The 25,277-nt window shown below is 41.3% G+C and overlaps 2 protein-coding genes across 2 annotated transcripts; both read left to right on the forward strand.

Moving 5' to 3' along the window:
- tank (TRAF family member-associated NFKB activator) lies at positions 1 to 5,047 on the forward strand. Its single transcript, XM_070838721.1, has 8 exons — positions 1 to 145; positions 1,135 to 1,276; positions 1,567 to 1,675; positions 1,860 to 1,930; positions 2,741 to 2,799; positions 2,910 to 3,028; positions 3,577 to 3,974; positions 4,595 to 5,047. Exons 2-8 carry the CDS (start codon positions 1,178 to 1,180, stop codon positions 4,763 to 4,765), a joined length of 1,026 nt encoding a protein of 341 aa, XP_070694822.1. The 5' UTR covers positions 1 to 145; positions 1,135 to 1,177; the 3' UTR covers positions 4,766 to 5,047.
- Positions 5,048 to 19,241: 14,194 nt separating this feature from the next.
- Positions 19,242 to 23,049, forward strand: tbr1b (T-box brain transcription factor 1b). Its single transcript, XM_070837900.1, has 6 exons — positions 19,242 to 19,933; positions 20,206 to 20,360; positions 20,540 to 20,661; positions 20,977 to 21,135; positions 21,460 to 21,521; positions 22,206 to 23,049. Exons 1-6 carry the CDS (start codon positions 19,242 to 19,244, stop codon positions 23,047 to 23,049), a joined length of 2,034 nt encoding a protein of 677 aa, XP_070694001.1.
- The last annotated feature ends 2,228 nt before the right edge of the window (positions 23,050 to 25,277 follow it).

Below are 25,277 nucleotides of genomic sequence, written 5' to 3' on the forward strand. Positions count from 1 at the left end.
CCCCGAGGGAAGTTCCCAACTCAGCCAGGCTATGTAAAACATACATTGCCATATCCTCTCCAGCGTTTCGTAACTTTGCATCTGAAGACCAGGCGACGACGGTGTCAAAACAATAAGGTGGACTTTAGCAGTTACTCTAATGAAGGTAAGAGGACTCTCACTCACCGGCAGAGTGGTAAACTCATCTGGGGAGTTGGTGCTCGGTCGCTTTTATCCACCACTGGTTGAATGAGCTATGGCTGACCGGTCTGCCTGAGTTTAAAGAATACGGAACTGAGTGGATCAGCCTCTGAATGGCACTTTAAAGCGCCCCAGTGCTGTTTATCTGAAGGCTCCGGCGTCAGAGTTAATGTGCTTTTCTATCCCAGCCTGAAGGCTTTGACTGTGGCTTCATCCAGGAGCTGTTGGTGTGTGTGTGTGTGTGTGTGTGTGTGTGTGTGTGTGTGTGTGTGTGTGTGTGTGTGTGTGTGTGTGTGTGTGTGTGTGTGTGTGTGTGTGTGTGTGTGTGCGCGCGCGTGTGTGTGGTGCCACTGGCAGGCAGTGTGTTACTGTGACATTTATCATTTATTATGAAGACTGATCAATAATTGATGAGCACCTCTGGGTGAGACTGACACCAGCCTCTGTCTTGTTTAAGTCCATACTAACTCCTACCACAGTAAGCACGGTGCTGCAGGTCTGCTCCAAATGGCTCAAAAGTGGACAAGAAAAGACAAATGTGTCAGGGTTGTTTTCGTCGGCTGTGTTATAATAAAGGCACTGCATAACTGTATTTATTTCACATTACTTTTCAGTGGCTCAGCTGCTCATCTTCAGCAGATCATCGCTTACAGAACTAAAACTAGAAATGTGAATGTTGCTCCTGGACGTTGTGCTGATATTCTGTAATAAGCTGATCTAATGAAACGTGCGTCTCAGTTTTAGCACAGCTTTGTCAGTGCATCACTAGCTTACTTAAATCAATCAATTTCACACCACCGTATAAAGTTAATGACTTCTTTTTCTTATTTTTTCTGGTGATTGAAGATAAGGTGACCCTCGTGTGTAGAGACTGTATGAAAAACAAGCTAAAAGGTCTCACAAACTCCACGCTTGCCCCGTGTGTTTTAAAGCCCTCTGCGATGTCACCCACAGGGCTCATGTCTGCTGTGTCAGTGATGATTGTGGAGCACACGGCATGGAGAGGAACATTGGAGACCAGCTCAACAAAGCTTTTGAAGCTTATCGCCAGGTCTCCATTGAAAAGGACAATGCCAAAAAGGAGCTGCAGCAAATGGTAACGACGTGAGGAGCAAAAGGTTTTGTGTGAAATGAGCCAGGCATTACCAATATAGCACAAATAATAAGTCGCAGAATAGCTCGCCTTGCCAGTTTCACGAAATGAAACGGAAGTTATGAAAGTGTGTTAACTCGTGTTATTTTTGCTAACAAATAGCAAGAACTCTGTTGTGAACGTGATCATTATTTATATATGTGTATGAAAATGTGACACGCTCAGACGTATAGGCATAGACCAGATTGCAGATATTGGTGCTAACAAAAATAACAGAAACCTCATTTTTACAGACTGAATATTATGAGCGATACACTCAAAAACTTCAAAAGCAGATAGAGGACCAGCAGCAGTTGATTTCAAAACTTGAAGCTAAGTTATCAGCAACAAGGCAACCATCAGGTTAGTGAGACGTGCCAGATGATCTCTCTGCTTATATGCCCACAAGATAATTTAACTCTTGCACTGCATTGCACTCTGGGCATTGAAACTGACAAGAAATTGTTCTGGACTGTCATAAATGAATCTGTTTCATGTAGCATTTCCTCCTGACAAACTGTTCATTTTCACTGTTTTGGATTCAAAGGAGAGATGAAATGTGAGCCTTGTAACCATCTCCTTGATGGGGCCGGCGCTTATAGGAAAATACCGTACCTGGTATGTTGGCTGTGCTGCATCCTACTCCTTCTGTGTCTACACTATGTGAAAACTGCTACACGATGGCTCCCAAACTGTTTCTTCTTCACTGTCGTGCTTGAAATTGCGCATGAGCGTACATACAGCTTCCTCTCACAAACACACACATGTTGATAGGACTTCTGCTTGACGTTTGACATTGCACCAATGGAAAATGAATACAGCAACAACCGTGAGGCTCAAAATATGGTTGATCCACATGTGATATATAGTGTCAGACGACTTTTTAGCACTGTCTTTTATCAGCATCGTGCTTTAAGTAACTTTTTCTTTCATCTCTGCACCTCTGGCTGTACAGCACAAGGCAGCCTACAAATATAATATCCTTAGTCTTTATTCTGTTTTCTCCTAAAGGGGTTTTCAGATCATTTGCAAAAGAATTAAGAGAAATTCTGTCCTTGTTCACGCACTCACTCTGATCATAATGTCCATATGCTATCATTGGTTTACCGTGCGTCCATTCATTTGTTTCCTAAAGATTCGAGCAATTGAGGAAAGCTGAGATCACATTGCTGCTGTTAATAGTATCCACCCTCTATTTACTCCCCACAAGGTGGATCCACTTTTGCTTCACCAGATGGTGCTAGAGGATAATATCGCTGCACAGTCCAGCAGCCTGAGCTTTACCGTCTATTATTTAACGGGCCAGGAATCATTTTTCACCAGTGTATGTAAATTTGGGATGTGTGTGAATAGAACTGCAGATGTATCAATATGCCCTTGAATAATTGTTGCTAATGATCACTTTGAATGTAATGTGTCTTTTATCAGGAGAATATGGGCACTGTTGGTGTTGCTCCTAATATGCCAGCCAACAGCAGCGTTGACTAGTATGTGTCTCTCCTTGCCTTGCCTTTTTTTCTTAAGAATTATGGACATTGCAGTTAAAGAATGGATTTCCCCCCCACCCTCACTCTTCATTTATTTATTTGTTTGCCAGTCAGGACATGCTGGATGCATTTGAAGCAATTCAAGGGAAATTCCGGCAGATTCGATCTCTAACCAGAAGACAAAAAGATCACCTAAAAAGATTCCATGGAGGAAACGATACATCAAACGGTAACATTATTACTGACCAAATATTACCTGCTGTGTTTTATTGCCCAAACCTCAATCCACTTCCTTTTTTTCATTCAATTACATCAAAGATAATGTGTTGAATTGAAACAGGTTTGTGTATGTCATAATAGCTTAGGAGTTTGCTAGCTTTTGCTTTGTTCTTAAAGATAATTAGATAACAAGTCCTTAACCAGGACTGTACATGAATGCCTCTTTGCCCTTCTGAACAATGTCTGACCACCGCGCTAATAAACACATTTAATAATTCCACTGACGCATACGTGACGTTGGCTCTAGATGCTAGCTGTATAGTTAATAATTAAACATAATTATTCATATGATAATGACTGTAAAGTGTGATAAAAATATTTTTCTATCCTATAGATATTGAAAGGAGTAGGATTATATTTAAATGTGTGCAACTTCTCAAATTGTTGCCAAGCTCTAATGCCCTCAAAGCGAGCGCTGGAACACGTCAACATGTTGACTGAGACGGAAAAAACTGTGCAAAAATCTAATTTTTTTTTCTTCTCTCTGCCGTCTGACAGATCAGCGGTTCTCCATGCCCATCCAGTGCACAGACCGTACAGAAGAGGCAGAGAGACCCTTTTCCTCAGCGCTAAGGTCAGCAGTGGATATCCCACTCCCGCCTACGTCTCTGGCGTCCCGCGGCACCAGTCCAGAGGACAGGGACTTACTAGACTCTCTCACCAAACTCAGTGTCAAATTTCCGCCCCCTGCGGACAGCGAATATGACTTCCTGAACAGTGCTCCAGAGAGACACATTGGTCTGACCGTGCCCATGAAGCAGCCTTTCAGTAATGTCCCCTCCACGCAGACAGAGGAGGAGCCCGTGGAACTGCCCATGACTTTTGTCTATCCTACATCCCCCTCCCACTCAACATCATCTTCGCTCTCCCAGGAGAGTGTGCGGGGACCCCAGCAGGTGAGAATCACATGAGAAGGTCTGAGAAAACTAGTAGCAAATTATCAGATTCTGATTGGTCTTTGCTAATGGAGGAGTGAAACGGTGTGAAGTCCAAAAAAAAAATCCCCTTGGCTTAACTCGGCGAAACGTATTACTGTGTAATGTGTGCGGATTCTTTTTTTACTTAAGCATGGATGCTCTGGTTATATTTGGCATCTTTGCTGGAAAGTGTGAGCCAGATGGAAGCACATTACAGTGTCTGAATCTGATGAAACAAGTATGATGGTTAAGTAGGATTTTATTTGCTGATGTGTATATATGCCTAATAAAAAAAATTGTGAATGACATGCAGTGAGATCTAAAAGTTGGTTCAGTTTGTCATAATATGACTCCTTCCCTGGATTGCATCAACACGGGCGTTTATAATAGGCAGGATTGTTTTGATGGTTTGGGTGAACACGTAAATAGTGCGATTTGTCCAAGACTATGGGGTTGACAGACATGTTCTCGCAGCCCTTAAAGCAACTGATGCTTCAACTTGAAGGCCAAGTGGTCCAGCATGCTTTAATAGAGTGAGTGTAAGGATTGTTTAGAGCATGAATAATATATTGCTTTCTTTGGTTCATCCTGCTCTGCAGCCTCTCTGGAGCCCTGAGCTGTGTGATGCAGTTGACGTGGGGACAGAGCTGGCGACGCCTCAGAGCAGCAGCCCTGATAAATGTGCTTTCTGCCACGCTGTGGTTCCTCAGGACCGAATGAACAGCCACCTCTACTTGCATTTCTCTCCTAAGAATGAAGCCGACAATTGACAGCGGAAGCACAGACTGACGGGCCGAGGCCACAACTATCCCAAGACTCACTGTATTCATGGTCTAGTCCTGCCTGCCATGAAGTATATGCGCTGTTCTGGATTTGAAATGACACTGCAATAAGACTTGAATCCATTTATTTAATACTGAAGAATTGAATGGTACACTTTCATGCCCATTATATTTTTCTAATATCGCGCTGAGATTTTACTCTAGTACTAAGTGACGATGATGCATAATATGGTATATATGAGCAAATAAAGCCGACATTTACTCTTGCAACTATTTTTTTTTTTTATCATTTCAGTGGTTTTTAACACGCAGATATAAAACAGCCTTTACATGTAGCCTCCATAAAGACATAAGGTGGACAAGATGTGTATTTATTAACTTTATACCTTTAACATGTTAATACCTAATTTGCATTAATAGCATGCAGCAATGTCCTTTCAGTGAGGCATTCATTCTTCATTCAAGTGATGAAGAGTTGCTTTGTAAATAGAAATTTGCAATAATATTTGCTGAAATAAGACACATTTGCTTCCTCTTTGTGTGTTTATACTATTTCCAACTTTTAAAGCATTTGAAAGATAAATATGTCCCGTGCTTATTAAATTTGTCTACACAGATGGCATCAGGTAACATTAGGCACATGCGCATTGTTCAGCTAGGTGCCCAAATTACCTTGCTATTTGTATAGTGAAGGTTTTACCTTATGCAATATTATAATGTATTTTTGTAGATACATTTATGTAATTGATAAATGAACTTGGTATGGTGTTTTTACTCCAATTAGGTGATACAAAGTGATAAAATTAGACATTTTAGGTGTGCCTGTTTCAATTATATTGTTGGCTACATAATAATTATGGAAAAATATGATAAAATGAGGCTGAACAGTGAAATACAGGTAATCAGACTTTGGAAATAGATGATGTTTCATTTACAGAAGGTCCGCTGTGTCAAAGTATGTCATTTACAGCACAGTACGTATCATTTGACTAAATCTTTTCTTAACGACAGCATCAGGTTTAGACTTCTGCAGTATTTGTTCACACCTTTGCACACAATTGCAGTAATTTTCACCATTCGGCGTGATGATGTTTGAGGAAATGGGGACACTGCGTGTGTTGGAACACATTGTTGTGCAGCAAGGACCTTCAGCTACGGGTTGGTAACACTTGTGCTGGGTAGCTGAGCTGGTGTGAAGACTGCAAACCCGTTTTTTTTCTCTCTTTATAAGTGTTAGGTATCATAACTCACTTCTCATAATCAAATACTGCGTAATAGACTGATTGATTTGTTATTTCAACCTTAACTGATAATTGGCGCTGAGCACTTCACTGCGTTTCACAAATAGCTCAGAAGGGGATAAAAACAGTGTTGTAGCGATGCTATCAACTATTCCGCACCAATGAGTCATTAGACAAAGATAGAGGAGCATTACTAAAACACAACACATCATCTATGTGAAGGAAAAGGAGTGACCATACATGAAAATGACATATTCATCTTATGTAGTGTGCCTGACATAATGCATGCTTATTTTAGAGTGACATAAACCACACCAATGTTCATTTCACATCACAGTGTGGACACTAAGAAGAGAATTTCTCTCTCTCTCTCTCTCTCTCTCACACACACACACACACACACACACACACATATATATATATATATATATATATATACATATTTTTTTTTGGCAAATACATATCCTTAATGATCCTCTCTGCTTAATCTGTGAAGAGTTGAACATTGTGCAGCCTGCACGCTTTTCTCTCTGGGATCATGAACAGCTGCTTGCTCATAATTATGTTGTCATTCATTGTTATGTGGAAGAGGAAACTCGTACTGACAGCAAGGTTTTTTTTTTGTGTATTTCCGTACACTATATTTAATTTATGATTATCATTATTCTATTATTATTATATTACTATTATCTAGGAGAACAGTTTGAGAAAACTCCAGTTTATTCCTAAGGCATTGTTACTGCCATCATTTCCAGTTGAGTATGGGATTCATGTGACATATTTCTCCTTGGGACATTTGTTACTAGAGGCCGTAGATCTGAAATAGATTTAGGAGCTACAAAAAAATGAAAGAGGACAAAAAAAAGGAAAAGGATATGGATTGAGATGGAGAAGTAGCAGGCTGATTACAAGGTGTCAAAATTGCCAGGAGCAAGAAGGTGAAAGCAATCAGGGGTGAGAAGAGTGCAGCATTCGTGAGGGGCACCTAATTATCCATCTCATTTGTGGAGAGAAGCATTTGAGGCAGCTCTAGCCCACTGAATGGTGACAGATTGGTGCGGAGGAGAGGGGAGGTGTTAGAACAATGAGCTCACCATCATTACTGCATGCTAATCAGCAGCACTTCTGCACCACCAGTCGGTGCTGCAGAGAGTTCGGGGAGACAGGGAAGTCACTGGCTTCAGGGGACCACAGTCATTTTCAAGCACAGAGGAGAAGGAGGAAACTGACGCACAGTATAGCTGTTGGCACTCTACCACTGCTTATCTGAGCTTGTAGGTTATCCTATGCAGAGAGTGATCTCTGTGGCCTGCGTTATCAGCTTGTACTTGCAAAATGAGCTGATGGTACTGGAGTTTTTTTTTTTTTTTTTTTTTTTAGTGGACTGAGTGGAATAATGAATTTATAGGTCATTATGGTGTAATACAGAATATACAGAGAAAAAAACAAACAGTGAAACAGCGAAAATGAAGCAGTGAAAGCATAATAAAAGAGAAAATGACACTATGTTGGGCTTTTTTGTGTTTTTTGAAAAAGATTTTAAAAACAGCTACTTTATCGTCGCGGCCTTTGAATAAGTTCTGCAAAAAAAACTGTTGAAAAAATACAGCTCTGCATTAATATTTCATGACGTATGATATCCATGTAACAAAGCTAGTTCACATGTATGTAGCACATCTGTGTCAGTTGCTTTGTTAGTTACATTCAGGTGTACTGGGAGTGAATTGAAATACGCGGCGACAAGCAGGACGGCTACTCAGCAACACTATTCAATGATACAGAGAACAGCAGCTGTGTGTAGCATTCTGTGAAGTAATAACATTTTTTTGTCTAATGGTAAAGTTGTAAAATCCAGTGTCAGTTAAAAGAAAGCACTATTCCATTGAGTGTGCAACCCATAATCCACTTGTGCACAACAAGGGAAATCTTCCCTGGTTCTAGGACACAATTGTAAAACAGACCTATTTTTTTAGGTTGGAAAATGTTTATTTGTAGCTCAAACTCTTCACATGTAAGTGTAAACCTTTTTGAATTTAAATTGGTCGAAAATTGTGTATTTGTCCTTTAATTATAATTTTTGTGTTAATACTCATCAGCACCTATTCCCATTTTTTCCTCCTGTTTTTCTCTTAACAGCTATTGACAGTTGTTATATTATATATAATATATATTCAGTAGTTTTTCATTCGCATTGACCAGCAATAGATCATGTATTCCTCTAGACATGACATGTATGTCTGGTTTCCGACGGTAATTACGAGAAATAACAATAAATTAGTGCTTAAAATCTAATATTGAAACAACAATGATAGTTGAAATATCGCAACTCTATTTAACAAGAACACCTTTTGTCTTTATTGGCCAGTAATTGGATTGTGATTGCAGAAGATAATAGACAGATGAGGCACCACTCCACTAAGTCATTATTTTCAACAATTGCTCCACTAAATATTTCAACGATGTTTATCAGATCGCGCCATTGCCAAGCAGATATAACACAAGTGGAAAAAAGAGATTGTTAAAGGGTTTAATCAAATCAAATCAAAACAGCGAGATAGCAAGTGGATTAAGGTCACCTGGCTGGAATGCCCTCTTCACATCAATGTCATTTCGATAATTAACAACTTAGGAGAGAAGCATATTCAACTGTCTCTGCACTGGTCACCGTTGGCATGAGAGACTGCCAACTCTCATGGCGTTGCGAGCTGAGAGTATCACCTCACAGTTGTCTTGCCATGCGTTGGGCTCCTCGTGCTCTCTGTGCAGAAGTGGTGGATCTGACTTTCTGTTCGATTAAATGTGTTGAAGCCATGGCTGCCTGTGTAAAGTCTCAGAGCAGCCCCTCTCCATTGTGTTTGTTTCAGTGCTGGTCTGTGAGCCCTGATTTCTGGAGCAGAGATTTGGCAGTCACAGCAAGTGATGACAGAGGCAGTAGTGAGATCGCACCCAGAACCCCAAAGGAGGCTCACATTTCAGACGGATGAGAGACTTGTTCAATACACAGAACACAAAAGGACTGATCAGTGGAGTTTGGTGACGCCATTGTTCTGAAAATCACATTATTCAGCCACCACAGCACAGATTAGTTTTATATGCTTATTCGTGAAGGGTTGGAGTGTTGGACATTAGTAAACTTCTGAACTTTCAGAAGACATTTGACTGCCAATATGAAAAAGAGTACGGCTGAAAGTCTGGCTCTCAAGATGTCACCCTCCTGTTAGTTTATTGTCGCTGTTAAATAAGTGTAGGTTGTTTTTTCCTCTTGACACATGGGGGTGGGATGGAGCATGGGGAAGTTTTGCGGAATGGTAACTTGCAATTCAAGGGTTAAGGCAGCATGAAAGAATCCATTCTCGGTTTAATGACCTAGCCTTGCTGGGCGAGGACGACAGGGAACATGCTCTTGACTTGCACTGAATTTGCCAATTAACACCTCCAATAACTGCCTCTGAACATCACCGATGTAGAGAGGAAGAGCAACTCTCATTAACTTTGTTTTTCAGCCTCTGATCCTGGAATGATTAGATTTCTTCATACACAGAAAATTTATTTTACCTTATACGCTGCTTGGAAAAATTTCTTGTTGAATTTTGCATGAATTGCTGCCATAGCTTTGAGATAAATCTTCCCCTCGTGAGCTGTGCAGCCACTGACTACCAGACTGGCAATGATGTTGGAAATATTTTATTTTTCCACGTGCCACTCGAATCCTTATGTAGTTGTTGGACATTCTATTTTTCGCACATGCCCATATGGCCATGTGCAGCTTCAATTAGACACATGGCTGGTAGCTAAGATACACCGTGCTTTGTCTCCTCTTATTGTCATACATGAAAATACAAAACAGCACAGCCGTCCTCGATAGATATGTCTGAAAAGATCTGTCCCCTCAAAATGAGGTCCCCATTCTAGTCACCCCTCTGGTTTCACACATGCTTATCAGACTCCCAAACAACACCTAGCACAGGTGTGAATATCAAAGTCCCTAGTGAAAATCACAGTGGGTACCTCGGAGTCCTCGCACATGCAGCAGTGGCTTTGCATTGGGGCTGGGATGCTGCTGCTTAAAAGCAACTGCAGAAACACCTTTGGCTAAGTGTAAGGTGGACATCCTTACACCAAACGTGCTTAATGACTGAAAAACTGCCACCCAGATCTAATTGAAAAAAGGCGCCCAAGTGTACAGTAGCTGGTTATTGCCCAGTATAATCGCACCATAACACAGTAGTTTCACAATTCATTAGCAGGTACTTTAACAATATACAATAATTGAAAGATGGCTGCATAATTGATAGCAGTTCACACCAAAGAGAAAGTGCAGTGATCCATCTAATGATAGTAATAAAGTCTAGTGGGTTAGGACAGAAAAGATAACACTTGAGGTGTGAGCTGTGTACAATTGTGATAACAAAGGCCTTGTCCTAACACTTTGTCAACTTCACAGATACAAACACTGCGAAGACGTTAGTCACATTCATGTCAGTGGGGCCGAAGAGATGCACAATGTACCTCTTCGGAGTTAGCAGATAATCGCACTCTAATTCTTCTGCTGACCACCTTTGCGTCATGTGTAGAAGAATATGAACCTTGTTAGAGATGCTAAATACAAATCAATTCATTTATTCAGTGTTAAGAAACCATCTGGCTTGATTAGAGCTGAAAGTCATCCTGGCAGGCCAGTTTCCCGACTGACACCTCATAGAATTAGTGGGAGGACAGCTTCATTTACCGTCTTTGCTCGGCTCAAACTACACGGTTTATCATCTCGCTGTACACTAAGCTCAAACATGAATTGAGAAGTCTTCCATGAGCTTCATTTACCTCAAGGCTTTGTTACAGTATTAACCAGAATCAGCATATCTGGCTTGTTGTTTATTAGTCTTAGATAGTGAGATATAACACTTTTTGTGTTCTCTTTGTGGAAGCTGTGAAAATGGCACGCCATATGTAATACACTTGCTTGCTGTTGGTCTTGCCAATTCCCCCAAGATCAGTAATTCCTGTGCCAACGCTCACACTCTCTCTTTGTCCTTGTGATTTGATTGAGCTCGTTGGATTGGACGGGTTTCTTTTTGATGCTGTGTCTGGTGTTTAGTTGTTGATTTGATGTCACTCGCAGCCCAGTTAAAATAACCATTTGAACCAGAACATACGTGTTCAGATATACCTCCAAGAACAAGAACAAGAATTTGTTACCATCAGTCACAGATAGTTAAAGCAATGATAAAACAAACAAACCCACCGAAGTACAAATAGTAAACAGGGAACCCAAAGCATAGGGGGAGACAGATATGGATAACCCAAAGCATATTCCTGTAATGTTTTTCCTTCTAATTCTGCACAAAACAAATTGGCTGCATATTTTGTTCACACCTTGTGTAACCTGGGGATAGCGAGCGCAATTCTCCCTCGTCATACCTGTGACAACAACCTGCAAAGTGCTCCCAGTGCCCTAATCTGCAAGGTAGAGACCTGCTGCTGCTGCATGTAGATGTTGTTGTCTTCTTTCTTGCTTCTCCCTGTGGTTTTTACGTTTACACACCCACCAGAATCACACAAGGTAAAAGAGAATATGCGAGCTACCAATATTTTTTTTTTTCTCGAAAACATGTTAGCGTTCCGCAGAAAGCAATAAAGGCATACTGATGGTGTTTGATTTAGAAATGGCAGTCAGACCATGATTTTAGCATCAACAGATGGCCGGTAGATTGGTTAAAATGAGTAACACCACTGCCTGCTTTAGAGTTGGCTCAAGTAGTAGAGTAGTGTACTACTGTCTTATCAGATCTCCTTGTGTGAATGATGATGTCACCATGATAGATGCTACTCAAGTGGGATCAGACCTACTCAGTGATGCCTGTAGAGACCAGCTCTGGGAGATCCCCGTCTGGCTGCATTATTCAACAATACTCCTTACCTCTCACAGGGAAAAAGGGACTGTTGAATATTTGAGCGATAGAATTTGATTTTTTATTTAAGTGTATAGATGTAGATGGGAGAGGGGGAAAAAAATAGAGATAGTGCCAGTCGGTGCAGCCTGGATGGTCACCAAGGCAACTTGCCGAGTTTTCTTACTGATCTACGGGACTTCTTGGCCGTCTCACTGGGGGACGTTTTGGAAAAGTGGGCTTCTTCGAGCGCCTTTTGACTGCGACTAAGAGTTGACGGATCATTGATCATTTCAGTCTCATAATTTCAGCCACCACTTACTTTAGAATTTGATCAGGCCTTCTTGCATAGAGCTTTTTACTCACCTGGATGTCTATTTTTTTTTTTTTATGTCAACTCCTCTCATTACATCTCTGAGAACATTTTTGATTATTAAGGTTTTCCTAAAATCTAAAAATAAGTAAAAGGTGCTCAGTCTCCTCTGGACTCCTGGGCTGTTTTGTTAAATTGAATGTATCAATATTTCAGTTACAACATAAGAAAGGAAATCTGCTCATTGATAACGTACCAGACATTGTGCCAGACAGCGATAGCCTATTTTGAAAACGGCAGCGTAAAAAAAGAAAGAAAAAAAAAAAAAAACATGGCTGCAGAACCACTGCTCAGATCCTGACGAGCCAAGCCGAGTATTGATCCATCTGGCTCTGAAGACACTGTCATGTCACCTTTGCATTTAAGTGTTATCTTGTCAGCTTCAAATGATCTAGCTGTCAGATCTGGGAGAAGCCGGCCTCTGTGATGTTGCTTTGTCCAGCTGTTGCCACAACAATCTGTCCCGGCAAGATGTTTTAATCCAGTGTCTCCACTCTGCTTTGTAACTGATCTTATATCTGCTGATCTAGATATACATGTATATGATATACATGTAACTAATCCATATTTGCAGAATTCTATTAAAGTCCACAATATGCATCACAGTGTTTCTGTCAGCTTTCACCCTATTCTTTCCTTGGGATCACCCACTCGCTCTGATCATTAGAAAGACAGTTTACAATAAATGTTAACAGAAGCTCAGTAGCAGCTCAAACCAAGTGCAAATTGCTTCAAAATTGAATCCTTCCTTACAGCCGATGTAACTGATAGTTAAAGGGTTGGAATCCAGCTTGGTGGTGAAAGGGCACAAACTCTTTCAACCAAGGTGTGGTAACAGCTTGAGAATTTGAAGGCAAATCTACTCCGCGCTAATGTGGCCTAAATCGTCCCAAATGCTAACACGTCCGCCTTATTGCTCTCACAGCAGTAATTTTCATGTTTTCGCTCACATTCGCTGCAAACTTTTACATTCGTTCTGTGATCTCTTTCCTTTTTTCCCCCCGCCCCCTCCTTCTTTTTTCAAACACGAATCAGTGTACAGTGTCCAAACTCTAATTTAGTCCCAGCGGCCTAGTTTCCTGGTCATTTAAAGAATGGATCGGTTCCTAAAGGCTCTTGGAAATGCTGCAGGCCGGCCGGAGAGCATGTTGGGCTGCTATAAAGGCAACAGTAGGACACCAGCCAGTAGTTCACACTTGTAGGAGCATACTGGTGAGGCCGTGAAGATGGATTCTTCCTTGATGATACGGTACTGTCTGTATTTTTCATCTGTCTAATCAGTGTGAACTGCGTGAGAGATTCTTTCCTCCATGCCACTTCTGACGCATGCGGCGTCCTTGGGTGCTTGCGCGCGGCTGTATGGATTAAACATTCAAAGTGTAAAATAAAAAGCAAACAAATTGCTACATTTATGTCTTCATCAGTCTTACCATTGGCCAAGTTTGTCAAGAAAATAAACTTGTTTCCACGTGTTTGTTTGTGACAGCCTAGATGTGAGTGGTGGAGACATAAATCATGTCACATTTATTTTTCCTCTCAACTTGGAACATGGTCCTCTTCCCTGTAGAATTCAGAACTGATCATTAACCTTTCCTTTAGTTCCTTCCTTTGCTTGGTCACATTTCCTCTCTATTTGGTTCCTGGCCCCATATGCCACTTTCCTATTTCCTGCCTGCAGACAGCAGGGAGTAGCTCTATTATCACCTTCCTAGAGCTGTCTTTGAATGTGAGAGGCAATTCCATTTCACTCAGCCATGGGGAGGAGGAGAAGGAGGAGAAGGAGGAGGAGGAGGAGGAGGAAGAAGAAGAAAAAAGCACATCATAGAGCACAGAGAAATTGCTTTAGGGTTACATCTTATACTCGCTTGTAAGACTATTTTGCTTTTCTGTTGTATTGCCAAGATTTAAGGATTATACAGTGCACAGTCTGCTGTGAAGGTGCAGGTTTTTGTGGAAGACTTCCAAATCAGAGCAGAGGTTAAGTGCTGTGTATCATGTCTGCTTGTTGTGTGAACACTTTTATCGTCAGCTCCATTTAGAAGTCATCTTTTGAAATATTAACAGTCCTAAACCAGTTATATTACACTACTGTGAAGCTGTGCTAAACATATCGAAGATGCCTCTAATGCTTCCACTCTCAAGCGTGTTCTCTCCATTTTGCGACATTTTACTCAAAGCCTGTGTTGTTTTTGGTCCTCCCCGAGTCTTACTCCAGCTTTTATCAGCGTCTAGTTCTTTGGACTGGTAGGGCTCTTGACAATATTGCTCCTGGATAAATTAAACATGAGTTACGTAGAGTGATAATCTGTGGGCCTCTCTTTTCACACTGCATTCCCAATGAGCTGCGTGTTGGCCTGGTGTTGTTGCCTGTGATTTTAATGAAGATTATTCTTGTAACACGACGTCGCCTGTTTGCTCCTATTCTCCCCAAAATATTTTCTCTTCAAACGGCAAATTTTGTTTTCTTTCAAGGGACCTGTGCAGCACTTGCGTTTTTTTGTTTTTTTTTTATATTTCTGTTGCAGGTCAATCACCTATTCATCATAGATATAATTAAAGATGTTTAGGTACCAATTCTTGGATGTTGAATATTCAGATAACATGTTTCTCAGTAGCTGTTTTCAGATTAAACATTCATCATCATGTCAACGTAGTCATCGATTAGGTAATTAGTACTTATTTTCATTCTGTCTAAGCAATGTGGGCTCACATCAAAAAGGGCAAAGCTTAACTTGCTGGATCGGAGCCTTGTGTTTTCTATTGTTTAGGTTTAAGCTGATAGTGCTCAGGAAACCTCAGAGGAGGTTAGTAAGTGAGTGCACACTTCATGGCATGGCTCCTCTTAAAATGGAACTGATGTTTTATAAATAATTTCAAAGTTACAAACATCAGCCTCACAATCACAGCGATTCAATGATATTCATTTGGCATAAGTCAGTTTCATCTCTGTGTGCTTTTCATCAGAAATGGCTTAAAAAGTAGAGTTAGCCTGAATTTTTCATGCCATGGGCTTGCTGGGGACAGTGGCCGTGTTCTTCACTTGCAGACGTCTGACAGTGCATGGCAGCAGAAATAACAAAATGGTCACAAACCCCAACTGCACTCCCAGGGTCACACGGGCTCTTTAAAATTTAAAGGGACTAGCAACAAACCAAACAGTTGATAACAGGTCAGTAGCAGGTGATAAAAGAAGAGACATTAGCCTTTCCACTAACTTAATGATTCCTGACATTATATCCTCACCATTTGTTGAGTACAAATAATGCACATTAGAGCGAGCATGAAGCAGCTGTAGACATCACTCTCAGGGACTGCGGTGCCCAAAGTGTTACTTTGCTATGGGATTGGTATGAGACTAAATTCACACATTGATAATTATGTATGAATTTTACGTACCATCATCTGCATTCACATTATTCTATATATTTTTTTTTTTTTTTGAGAGGGGAGGAGCTCAATTGAGCAGCGTGAATAACTCATGGTTGATTCTCCCATAGAATTACACAATTATTTCCATAGGAGTGTGTTAATTACCAACCTGTCATTTTCCTGTGATGTGATGCAAGATGCAAAAAAAATACATAAAAAATAACAAGTGCTTTAACCTGGCATAGGATTGTTAAATGGCATGTTAATGATGTTACACACAGGACTGTAGGGCCTTGCAACAAACTGCATATTGAATGACAAAAAAAAAACCCCAAAACAAATTTGAGTGGTAATGCAGCGAGATCGCAAAACAATAACTGTGAATAAATGCACTGTGAAACAAATGGTCTTAAAAATGAATTCAAATAATACAGTGTATAAATTTGCCAGTGTTTTTTCTGCCATTTATATTTCTGCAAACTGTAATGAAAGCTAAATTTCCTGAGTAAACAGAGTCGCTTATATTTGGAGGATGTATTTAAATTGGCATACACTGTAGGAACAGAGAGATAAATAATTAGCTTTTAATAACACAGAACCACTGGTGAGTAATCTCTTTAATGCAGGCTGGCACAGCAGCCGTGGCACTTGTATTTCCACAGAACATCATGATCACCTGTCCTGAGGTTAATTTGCTTTGTGGTAAAGACTCACGGCTGGATCCAGTCAGGCTGGGCGACCTTACAGAACATCAATAATGAGCAGGTGTACGAGTGCACTTCTGCGTATGCGCGTGTCTCAGTGTGTCCAGGGAGGACAGCTAATAAGGGTTTAAAAGCCACAACTGTCCACTCCGCCCCTTAGCAGGCCTCCAGCTGTCATTTCTGTCAGAGAGCACCCTGATTCCCTCTGACAGAGCAGATCACTGATGGCAGGAGGCCCCAGGGGGTAATAGTTATGTTAGCATTGCACAAAGCACCAACACACTTGACCAGATTAGTCATGCTAGTTAATTAAAGACTTAAGGTAAATGCAGGTTTTGTCTTTTCTTTTAAATCAAAGAGCCGGTAAGACGGGAAGAAATGCTTCACTTTGATTTATTGATGGAAATTGCAATGTGACTTCTGGCAAACAACATATAAATAACTTAAAGGCCATCTTAAATGCATTCCCATGAAATTTTTAGTGCCGCTGTAATATAAGCCACTACCTGTCATGAATCCCAAATAACCTTGGCTCTATCCTCTTAGTTCAGCCCAGTGTGCCTCATTCCTTATTACTGGCCTGACAAGGAAATGTTTACCCATCCGACAAGAGACAAGCCATTTCATAGTCGGAAAAAGCAATTTCACCTGACTGGAGTAGCACACTATGTCCCCATATCCTTGCTGGCTATAATTTTGTTGTCATTTTGTGTGCTGTGATCATATCATTGAAGTGACAGTACTGGGCATTAGGTAAAGTCCCTAAGCTGGTGCTCACTTTCAGGCTTTTTCTCTCCTTGTCATTCACATTGATTAGATTAGACCCAGGTGGCAAGCAGATTTCTTTGGCACAATAAAAAATGGTGATACAGTGCTTGGGAAAAAAAAAAAAAAGCACATTGTTTTATCCTCAACTGAATAGTGCTTACCAGAATTGGCTTCATGAAAAAAAAAATGTTTTGTATAATTATATATTTTCATATTTTCACACATTATTTCAAATAGGTTTGTTGCAAGTGAGGTATAGGATCTGATTCTATTCCTGCATTGTCAAATTGTAGATACGCATGGACTTATTGGAATTTAAGTTCAAAAGCAATAATTTTGGAGTAGAAATAGCATAAACACCGTCCATAGGGACCCGGTGCATTAAGCTCAGCTGGTCAATGTGAGTGTTTGTACCAAGCAGGAGGCACAAATCCTAACCTGCACTATACTATCTCCCTGAGGGACAAAGCTGGCCACGGGCATAACAAATCAGCCCCCTCCTTTTTGGTTATGTCCACCAGCTAGCCGAGCCAATAGAAAGAGAGGACTTGGTGTGATAAATAGACACCGGAGCACCTGGGGAAACAAACCGAGCTGCTGCATGGGTGTTCAACAATTGGTTTGTTCAGGGAGAGAAAAAGCGAGCCCATCTTGCTTATTAAAGATCAGTGATGGAAGTGAACCGTAATCCTGTAATGAGGAGAGCAGAGACTGGGCTCTTGCTAGGGCACAGGCATGCCTGTGCTTGCTTGTTTCACAGGAATAGATTGCTGGACCCTATAGCCCTACTGTAATGACCTCTCTTGTTAGCTTCAGAGATTCATGGCTGTTCATTAGAGATACAAACTCGTGGATGTAACCATCAGTGAAACTGGCCTTGGTCTGTCTTCTCTTAACCTTGTCTGGTTCAGATTGCACAATGCACACTTGCTGGTTAATAGCGCTGCACTACAGCTAAAACCCAAAGTTCCCAAAAAAAATCAACATTGCCTCGATAAAGTTTCGTTATACTGCAGCAAGGACTTCAGATAGTTTTGGAATAGTTTGGTCTGATGAAATGATGGAAAAATGTTGTGGTTCTACTTGCTCGTCTTTATTTTAATTGATAGACACTGAACTCAAGCTGCTGACAGTAAATTTTAGCCCTTTGTTCTAATTGTCAGGTATCTCTGAGACATCAGATTTCATCTTCCATTTGAATGTAATTTTGTGGGGAATGCTTTCCACAGAGAATCTTTTCTCAGGCAGATCTCACTATGTGTAAACAGTCAGGCTTTATGAGTTTGAATAAGCTCCTGCAATAACTCCTTCAAGAGACAAAAAAAATACATTCAAATGATTTGAACTCAACAGCCCTAGACATATTTGGTGTTTTAGGATTTCCCTTTACTTCCTGCGAGATGTATTTGGCCTGTTATCAGCCCGCTGGTTCATAACTTTACGGTATAAAATATTTACCAGCTCTGGGACTCATAAACACATCTTCAGTGGGACGCCATGATTTCACGCTATATCACAAACATTTTAAGGCATCAGATGCACTGCCTGTCATGGACTGTCATTTTTGGTGTGTTAATAATATATCTTGGTTTCTTCGGCAGACACACTTTGGCACTCATGGCGCATAAATAGGTAAATAACGCGGATAAATAGGTAAATAACGCGGCGGGCGTCACGGCTGACAGCAGAAAACCATCTTTACGACCATTAAAACGTACTTTTTAACGTAGGTTTTTTTTTTTAATTTTTTTAATCTGTTTTTCTTGTGCACGCTTTCATTAGAAGAAACAGTCCGAGTCCATATGTTTTAATCAAATATGGACCCGTGTCACACCACAAACAAATCACTTTGCTCACAGCGCTCCTCAGATTGTCCTAATTAAGAGCTGTCTAATTAAATTACAGCCTCGAGTTAACCAATGACAATACTTGTTTCATTAGCCGAGCAGGGAGAGTGATGGAAAGAAAATCCTTCCTGATTGCAGGATGGTGTCAATTGGCTAATTTGCTGCCTTCAGTACCTCAACTCATTGTGAGGCGTTTTCATAGTGTTGGATTAAGAAAGGCGTGTGCAAAAGCCCTGTGATATAGGTTGAGCTAATAGTGAGTTCCTATCGAGCTATGCAGGTCGAGAATTGCATCTCGCCAGCGAGTGATCTCTCCAAGAAATTTATGAATGTGGGCAGTGGCTTTTCGAGCTCCGATGGATCAGAGCTTTCGTTGCAGGACCATCCTATTATATCTGCGAGTGACAACCTGGAGAGAAGTTCACCTCTGAAAAAAAACTCTAGGGAGATGACGAATCAGTCAGAGGCAGACAATTTTCCCGACTCCAAGGACGCATCAGGGGACGTCCAGAGGGGCAAACTCTCTCCTGATCTTCACGGAGTCTCTGACATCCGTCATAATTTCGATGGATCTGCAGGAGAAAGGTGCATCTTTTCTCCATCTACCCAACCGCAGTCAGTCTCAGCAGCTCCCAGTGCCATGTTCCCATACCCGAGCCAGCATGGACCAGCGCACCCGGCTTTCTCTATTGGAAGTCCCAGCCGCTACATGGCCCATCACCCGGTCATAAGTAATGGAGCTTACAACAGCCTTCTGACCAACACTTCTCCTCAAGGCTACCCGGCCGCGGGCTACCCTTACGCGCAACAGTATGGACACACTTACCAAGGAGGGGCTTTTTACCAGTTCTCCTCGGCGCAAGCAGGACTGGTTCCGGGGAAAGCGCAGGTGTATCTGTGCAACAGGGCCCTGTGGCTGAAGTTTCACAGACACCAAACAGAGATGATCATCACAAAGCAAGGACGGTAAGTACGCGCACACGGGCTCATCCGCCGCGCACCTGCAGAACTAGTCCGTTTTTGGCTACATCAGTGAGACGCTTTTGTTCCCAAAGTGTTAACATCGAATCACTATGTTCCCAAATTTAGGAAAAAAAAGGATAACGAACTTGGAGTCACACCAAAGCAGGCTCACGAGAAAAACGGGGAATCTAATCTGCTTTTTGTGCTCCCCCCTTTTTTTTTTTTTTTTTTGTTATCCGAGGCGTTTTTCTAAATGTGTCTTTATTTTTCCACAGACGAATGTTCCCATTTTTAAGCTTCAACATTTCTGGCCTCGACCCAACTGCTCACTACAATATATTTGTAGATGTGATACTTGCTGATCCAAATCACTGGCGATTTCAAGGAGGCAAGTGGGTGCCATGTGGAAAAGCAGACACAAATGTAATAGGTATTCTAATTTATTTATTCCTACATTTGTTGCGCAATAACATTTTTAATTCCATAGTAAAAAAAAATGTGTGATTATAAACTGTTTTGTTTTTTATTCTGGCAACCTAACTTCTTTTTAAAATTACAATCCATATGCAATGTGTTTTATCTCTCTGTGTTTTTGCGTATTCTTTGTAGGAAATAGAGTTTATATGCACCCGGACTCACCAAATACCGGTGCGCACTGGATGCGTCAAGAAATATCATTTGGAAAGCTAAAGCTCACAAACAACAAAGGTGCCTCCAACAACACGGGGCAGGTAATGCAACATCATAGCCACGACAAATATATGTAAATACTCATGTAGCAGGCCACCAGTTTGAAAAATACATCATTTCTCCTCCCTCCCTTTATTTTTCCTTTCTTCAAATTATTATTTTCCATCTGCAGTGTTTTGCTGTTTTACTGTCTTGCTGGCTGTATCATGTAAAGTGCAACAGCAGCAGTGCGTCCTTATTGCAATAACCGTAAAACAACGACGAAGCAGAGCTGAATCTGTTCAGTATTCTGCTTCGATCGTCCATCTAAAGTTTGCAGCCGAGTTTCTGACGCGCGTCTTTCATTGCATCTCCAGATGGTGGTTCTCCAGTCTCTCCACAAGTACCAGCCCAGGCTCCATGTGGTGGAAGTAAACGAGGATGGGACAGAGGACACCAGCCAACCAGGGAGAGTCCAGACTTTCACCTTCACAGAGACGCAATTCATCGCCGTCACAGCTTACCAGAATACCGACGTACGACCACTTCATATGTGACACAACGCTGCAAATGTGCACGCACACAAACCTCTTGTTCATTCTGACCATTAAAGTATCATTGAGAGGGGGGGGGGGGGTCTACATTTTAAAATATTACTTGTCCTATTTTATTTTGAAACAAAGTAGAACTGTGAGGATTTTAATGGGAATCAAGGAAAGGGAATTACTTCATCCTTTTGGGCACATTTTTTTTAAACACAATGTAGATTCAACACCAAATAAAAATAAACTTTTTCCTCTTTAGATTTGACGCTGCCGTGCGCCTCTGTTTTCTAACCCATGCACTATTTTCCCCCACAGATTACGCAACTGAAAATCGACCACAATCCGTTTGCTAAAGGATTTCGGGACAACTATGACACGTAAGTTTTTTATTATTATTATTTTTTAAACTTCTTTTATTCGATTGAAACATTATGAATCGTAGCCTCTTTATATTGTTACATGCTGCTGCCATTCGAATCCATTAAACATAAATACACTTCTTTAGCTCTGCTTCATGTTTAGTGAATTACCATCCAAAGTACAGGGGACTCATAAGGTTTCGAAAATGAATCGAGCTTTGGCCTGAAGCGAGGACTTTTTAATTTAACAGACAGAAACGCTAAGTAAATATTTGACAAGATAACAAATCTACAAATATTCGTTTTGTTATATTGTATTGCTTTCAATATTCCTCCTTCATGGGAATATAGCGGAGAAAATAAGGACACACTGACAAGCGATCCGTAAAATTCAGATGTGAGACAAATAATGAAAGCGATATCTTTGGTAATTCAACTGTATTGTTGGTTTGTGTGTGTGTGTGTGTGAGGCAGTAGGCCTGATACCAAACCCTCCACATGCGTAAAGATAAAATTTGATGCCATAAATGTTTTGAAACCCTGTGATCGTCTCCAGAAAACGTTCCTTCTGAGATCTGGGACTCCTCTGAATAAAAGTAGACTGGCGAAATGGATACTGACCTAAATGTCTCTGACTGAACCAGCTACGGCGCGCAGTTTAGTTCCTGAATTGTTTCTCTGTTTTTCTCTCCGTCTTTTCAGTGTCTACACAGGCTGCGACATCGACCGCCTAACTCCATCACCGGGTGACTCTCCGCGTTCACAGATCGTGCCGGGTGCGAGATATGCCATGCCTAGCTCTTTCCTGCAGGACCAATTTGTCAGCACTTATGCCAAATCTCGCTTTCACCCTGGCATGGGGACTGGTCCTGGCACGGAGCGCAGCGTCCCACTCGGCAACAGCTTGCTATCCCCGCAGCAAACCGAGGAGCCCACTGTTGCCACCCCCCCGCAGCGATGGTTTGTCACCCCTGCCAACAACCGACTGGACTTTGCTGCCTCGGCATACGACGCCGCCGATTTCGCCGGTAACGCGGCCACCTTGCTGTCCTACGCAGCGGCCGGAGTGAAGGCTCTTCCCCTGCCGACTGCAGGCTGCTCCAACCGGCCTCTTGGCTATTACGCAGACCCGTCAGGCTGGGGAGGACGCACGCCGCCGCAGTACTGTGGCGTAAATAGCAAATCCAGCTCGGTCTTTTCCTGCTGGCCCGCTAACTCTATCGGTGGCAGAGCCGGCGCCAACTACCTGGCCGAGGAGGGAGACTCCATCCCGACAGAGAGGTCACCGATCGGCGGCTCGGAGGAGACCAAACCCAAAGACCTGACATCAGAGTCGAGCTGGATAGAGACGCCGTCCTCCATTAAGTCCATTGATTCGAGCGACTCTGGGATCTTTGAACAGGCCAAAAGGAGAAGAATCTCACCCTCTGCCACGCCGGTTTCAGAGACAGTGTCCCCGTTAAAATCGGAGCTGCTGGCACCGAGAGAGTGTGAGAAAAACTGCACAAAGGACATTGGTTATTACAGTTTCTATCCTCACAGTTAAAACTATTTAAAAAGTCTATCTATCTATCTATCCATCCCTCTCTCTCTCTCTCTCCACAGGTTAATCAATAAAATAAAAATAGATGAGTTAATGGCCAAAGTGTAAATTCTTCCACTACTGACTGCTCTGTTCTGTCATGGCGCCTCGTTTCCACTGTTAAGTCAGAAAACCAGACAACACTGTAATGATGATGAATATAATGTACATAATATGGGACATTTGGTGATAGTGATTGGATGTACACAAAATAGATTAAAGCTGATTCATAGTGTTTTAAAAAAAAAAAAAGAAGAAAAAAAGTGAAGCTTCTGTTAAGTAGCCTAAACTGTTAGTAAAGAAAGATATTGAGAATCTGTACATGAAATGTTCTTGTGTAGCATAAACTGGCATAATTATCCCTGTCAGTGATTTAAAAAAAAAAAAAATCTATGTATTTTGTCTTTTATTAAAGCTGTAGGCTACCAGAAGTTTACCGACCACTGCTACATTCATGATACATGTGGTTAAAGAAGTTAAAAATGTTGTTAATGTAGATTTAGTCTTTTTTTTTTATTATTTATTTATTCATTTCAGCCGGTTATTTTTCTGCTATGCTGTCGTGTAAATCTGTATCTGCTGTAATGTGACTGAAACATAATAAATGATGTTATCATCATAACAAGTAAGCTATGTTATTTTCTTTCTTTTTTTTTTGTTGCTCCCATTAAAATGATTTTTTCTTTTAAAACAGACAGTTTATTTGGCTATTCAAAGCGGTCACACTGTGAAGGTGCTCATCGATAAGGGGGCTCCAGACGAAAGGGATTGAAATAAATCTGATTTTATCCTAATGAGATGCTTCAGGGGAGCCAATCCTGCCTGCGTCCGCACATGTGAGCCTCCTCCGGACGTTTTCTTTTTAAACTGGAGTCCCTGCCCTTTGGTGTGTCTCTACTGATTGGTTCAAAATATGGAGAAAAAACTCTGCAAAAATGCCTTTAATGAGACCTGCAAACCAGCAAAGTTGAGTTAAGGAGGGTAAGAAAATAATAGGCGCCTAATAATGGAAATAATGGGAGCTGGTCTGTTGTGACTGTTACGCGTCAGTGTGTAACTTTTATATCAAAGCCGATTCAAAGTGATCCAGGTGATTATCAGCTATGAAAAGCTGGCATCATTTTGCATGATTTTTTTTTTCCTGTCTCAACAATAAGGGTTATTGCATTTGGTTGGAATGACTTTGTTTGCCAATCTAAGAGGGTGAAAACCTTTTTTTCTGTAATAGTTACACACACTGGAAAAAAAAAAACCTGTGAAACTGACAAGTTTTCTTCAGCCAAAGGAAGTTTTTGACACATCAAAAGAGAGTCTTGTGTGAAAATGTGGACCAGAACAGACCCGCAGAAGACAGGAGCCATGTGAGTTTTAGAAAATATGTGGTGATGGTTTTCTTATTTTACCATAATCCGGTTGATTGCTGATTAGATTAATGAAAGATTATTGAATCTCTATTTATGCTCCGCTCATTTGGAGAAAAAAATATTGAACGCTCATATCGAATTAATGACGGTAAGAAATATAAATACAACTGATGCACGATGAATTCAATGTGCTCTTAATTGGAATTTCAGTGTGAAGGAGATGCTCACAGCTGTCAATAAGGCGTGTGGGATTTATTATGCCATAAAGAGTGTGTGTGTGTGTGTGTGTGTGTGTGTGTTGTGTAAATGCTCACGCTGACAGTCAGGCCTTCCCGGGGATAAACAGCAGATGGCGATAACTGAATACAGGTCCTGTAATCAAACAGTTTTTCATTCAGTGGCCCGGAGCTCTCAGGTCAGACCAGCCCAGAGGCAGCGAAGAGAAATCTGACAGATTTTTTTCTTTTTTTTTTTTAAATAAAAATGAGTATTTATTAATAAACTTAATTAGAACACTGCCACAGTGAGGCTTGCCTCTGTGCACACATGGTTAGTGATCTACACCAGATTGTGATACTTTACTATTATTCTCTGGGTTACAGGAATCTCTGCTGGTAAAAAGACTCAGAGCTGCAGGGCTAAAGCAGTGGTTTCAGCTGCAGAGGGGAGGGAGGGGAGGGGAGGGAGCACTCCCCCTGACACCAAAGTGAAATTAAAACTAGGAGGACCTCAAGGTCAAAGGGTGGCTGGAACAGTCCTGCACCCATGCACCTTTGCTTGTGGGCATTTCAGGGTGCAACACAACAATACAAGTAGTAATGATTTCAG

This window comes from Pempheris klunzingeri, chromosome 10 (genome assembly GCF_042242105.1).
Source record: "Pempheris klunzingeri isolate RE-2024b chromosome 10, fPemKlu1.hap1, whole genome shotgun sequence".
In the NCBI taxonomy this organism is placed as follows: Eukaryota; Metazoa; Chordata; class Actinopteri; order Acropomatiformes; family Pempheridae; genus Pempheris; species Pempheris klunzingeri.

Bases quoted from the DNA above. Each gene is read 5' to 3' on its own strand.
- tank (XM_070838721.1), top strand. From the start codon at position 1,178: ATGGAGAGGAACATTGGAGACCAGCTCAACAAAGCTTTTGAAGCTTAT. The intron at 1,277-1,566 runs GTAACGACGTGA...TCATTTTTACAG, and splicing joins AAAAGGAGCTGCAGCAAATG to ACTGAATATTATGAGCGATA. The intron at 2,800-2,909 runs GTATGTGTCTCT...TTTGTTTGCCAG, and splicing joins GCCAACAGCAGCGTTGACTA to TCAGGACATGCTGGATGCAT.
- tbr1b (XM_070837900.1), top strand. From the start codon at position 19,242: ATGCAGGTCGAGAATTGCATCTCGCCAGCGAGTGATCTCTCCAAGAAA. The intron at 20,361-20,539 runs GTATTCTAATTT...TATTCTTTGTAG, and splicing joins AGCAGACACAAATGTAATAG to GAAATAGAGTTTATATGCAC. The intron at 20,662-20,976 runs GTAATGCAACAT...TTGCATCTCCAG, and splicing joins CCTCCAACAACACGGGGCAG to ATGGTGGTTCTCCAGTCTCT.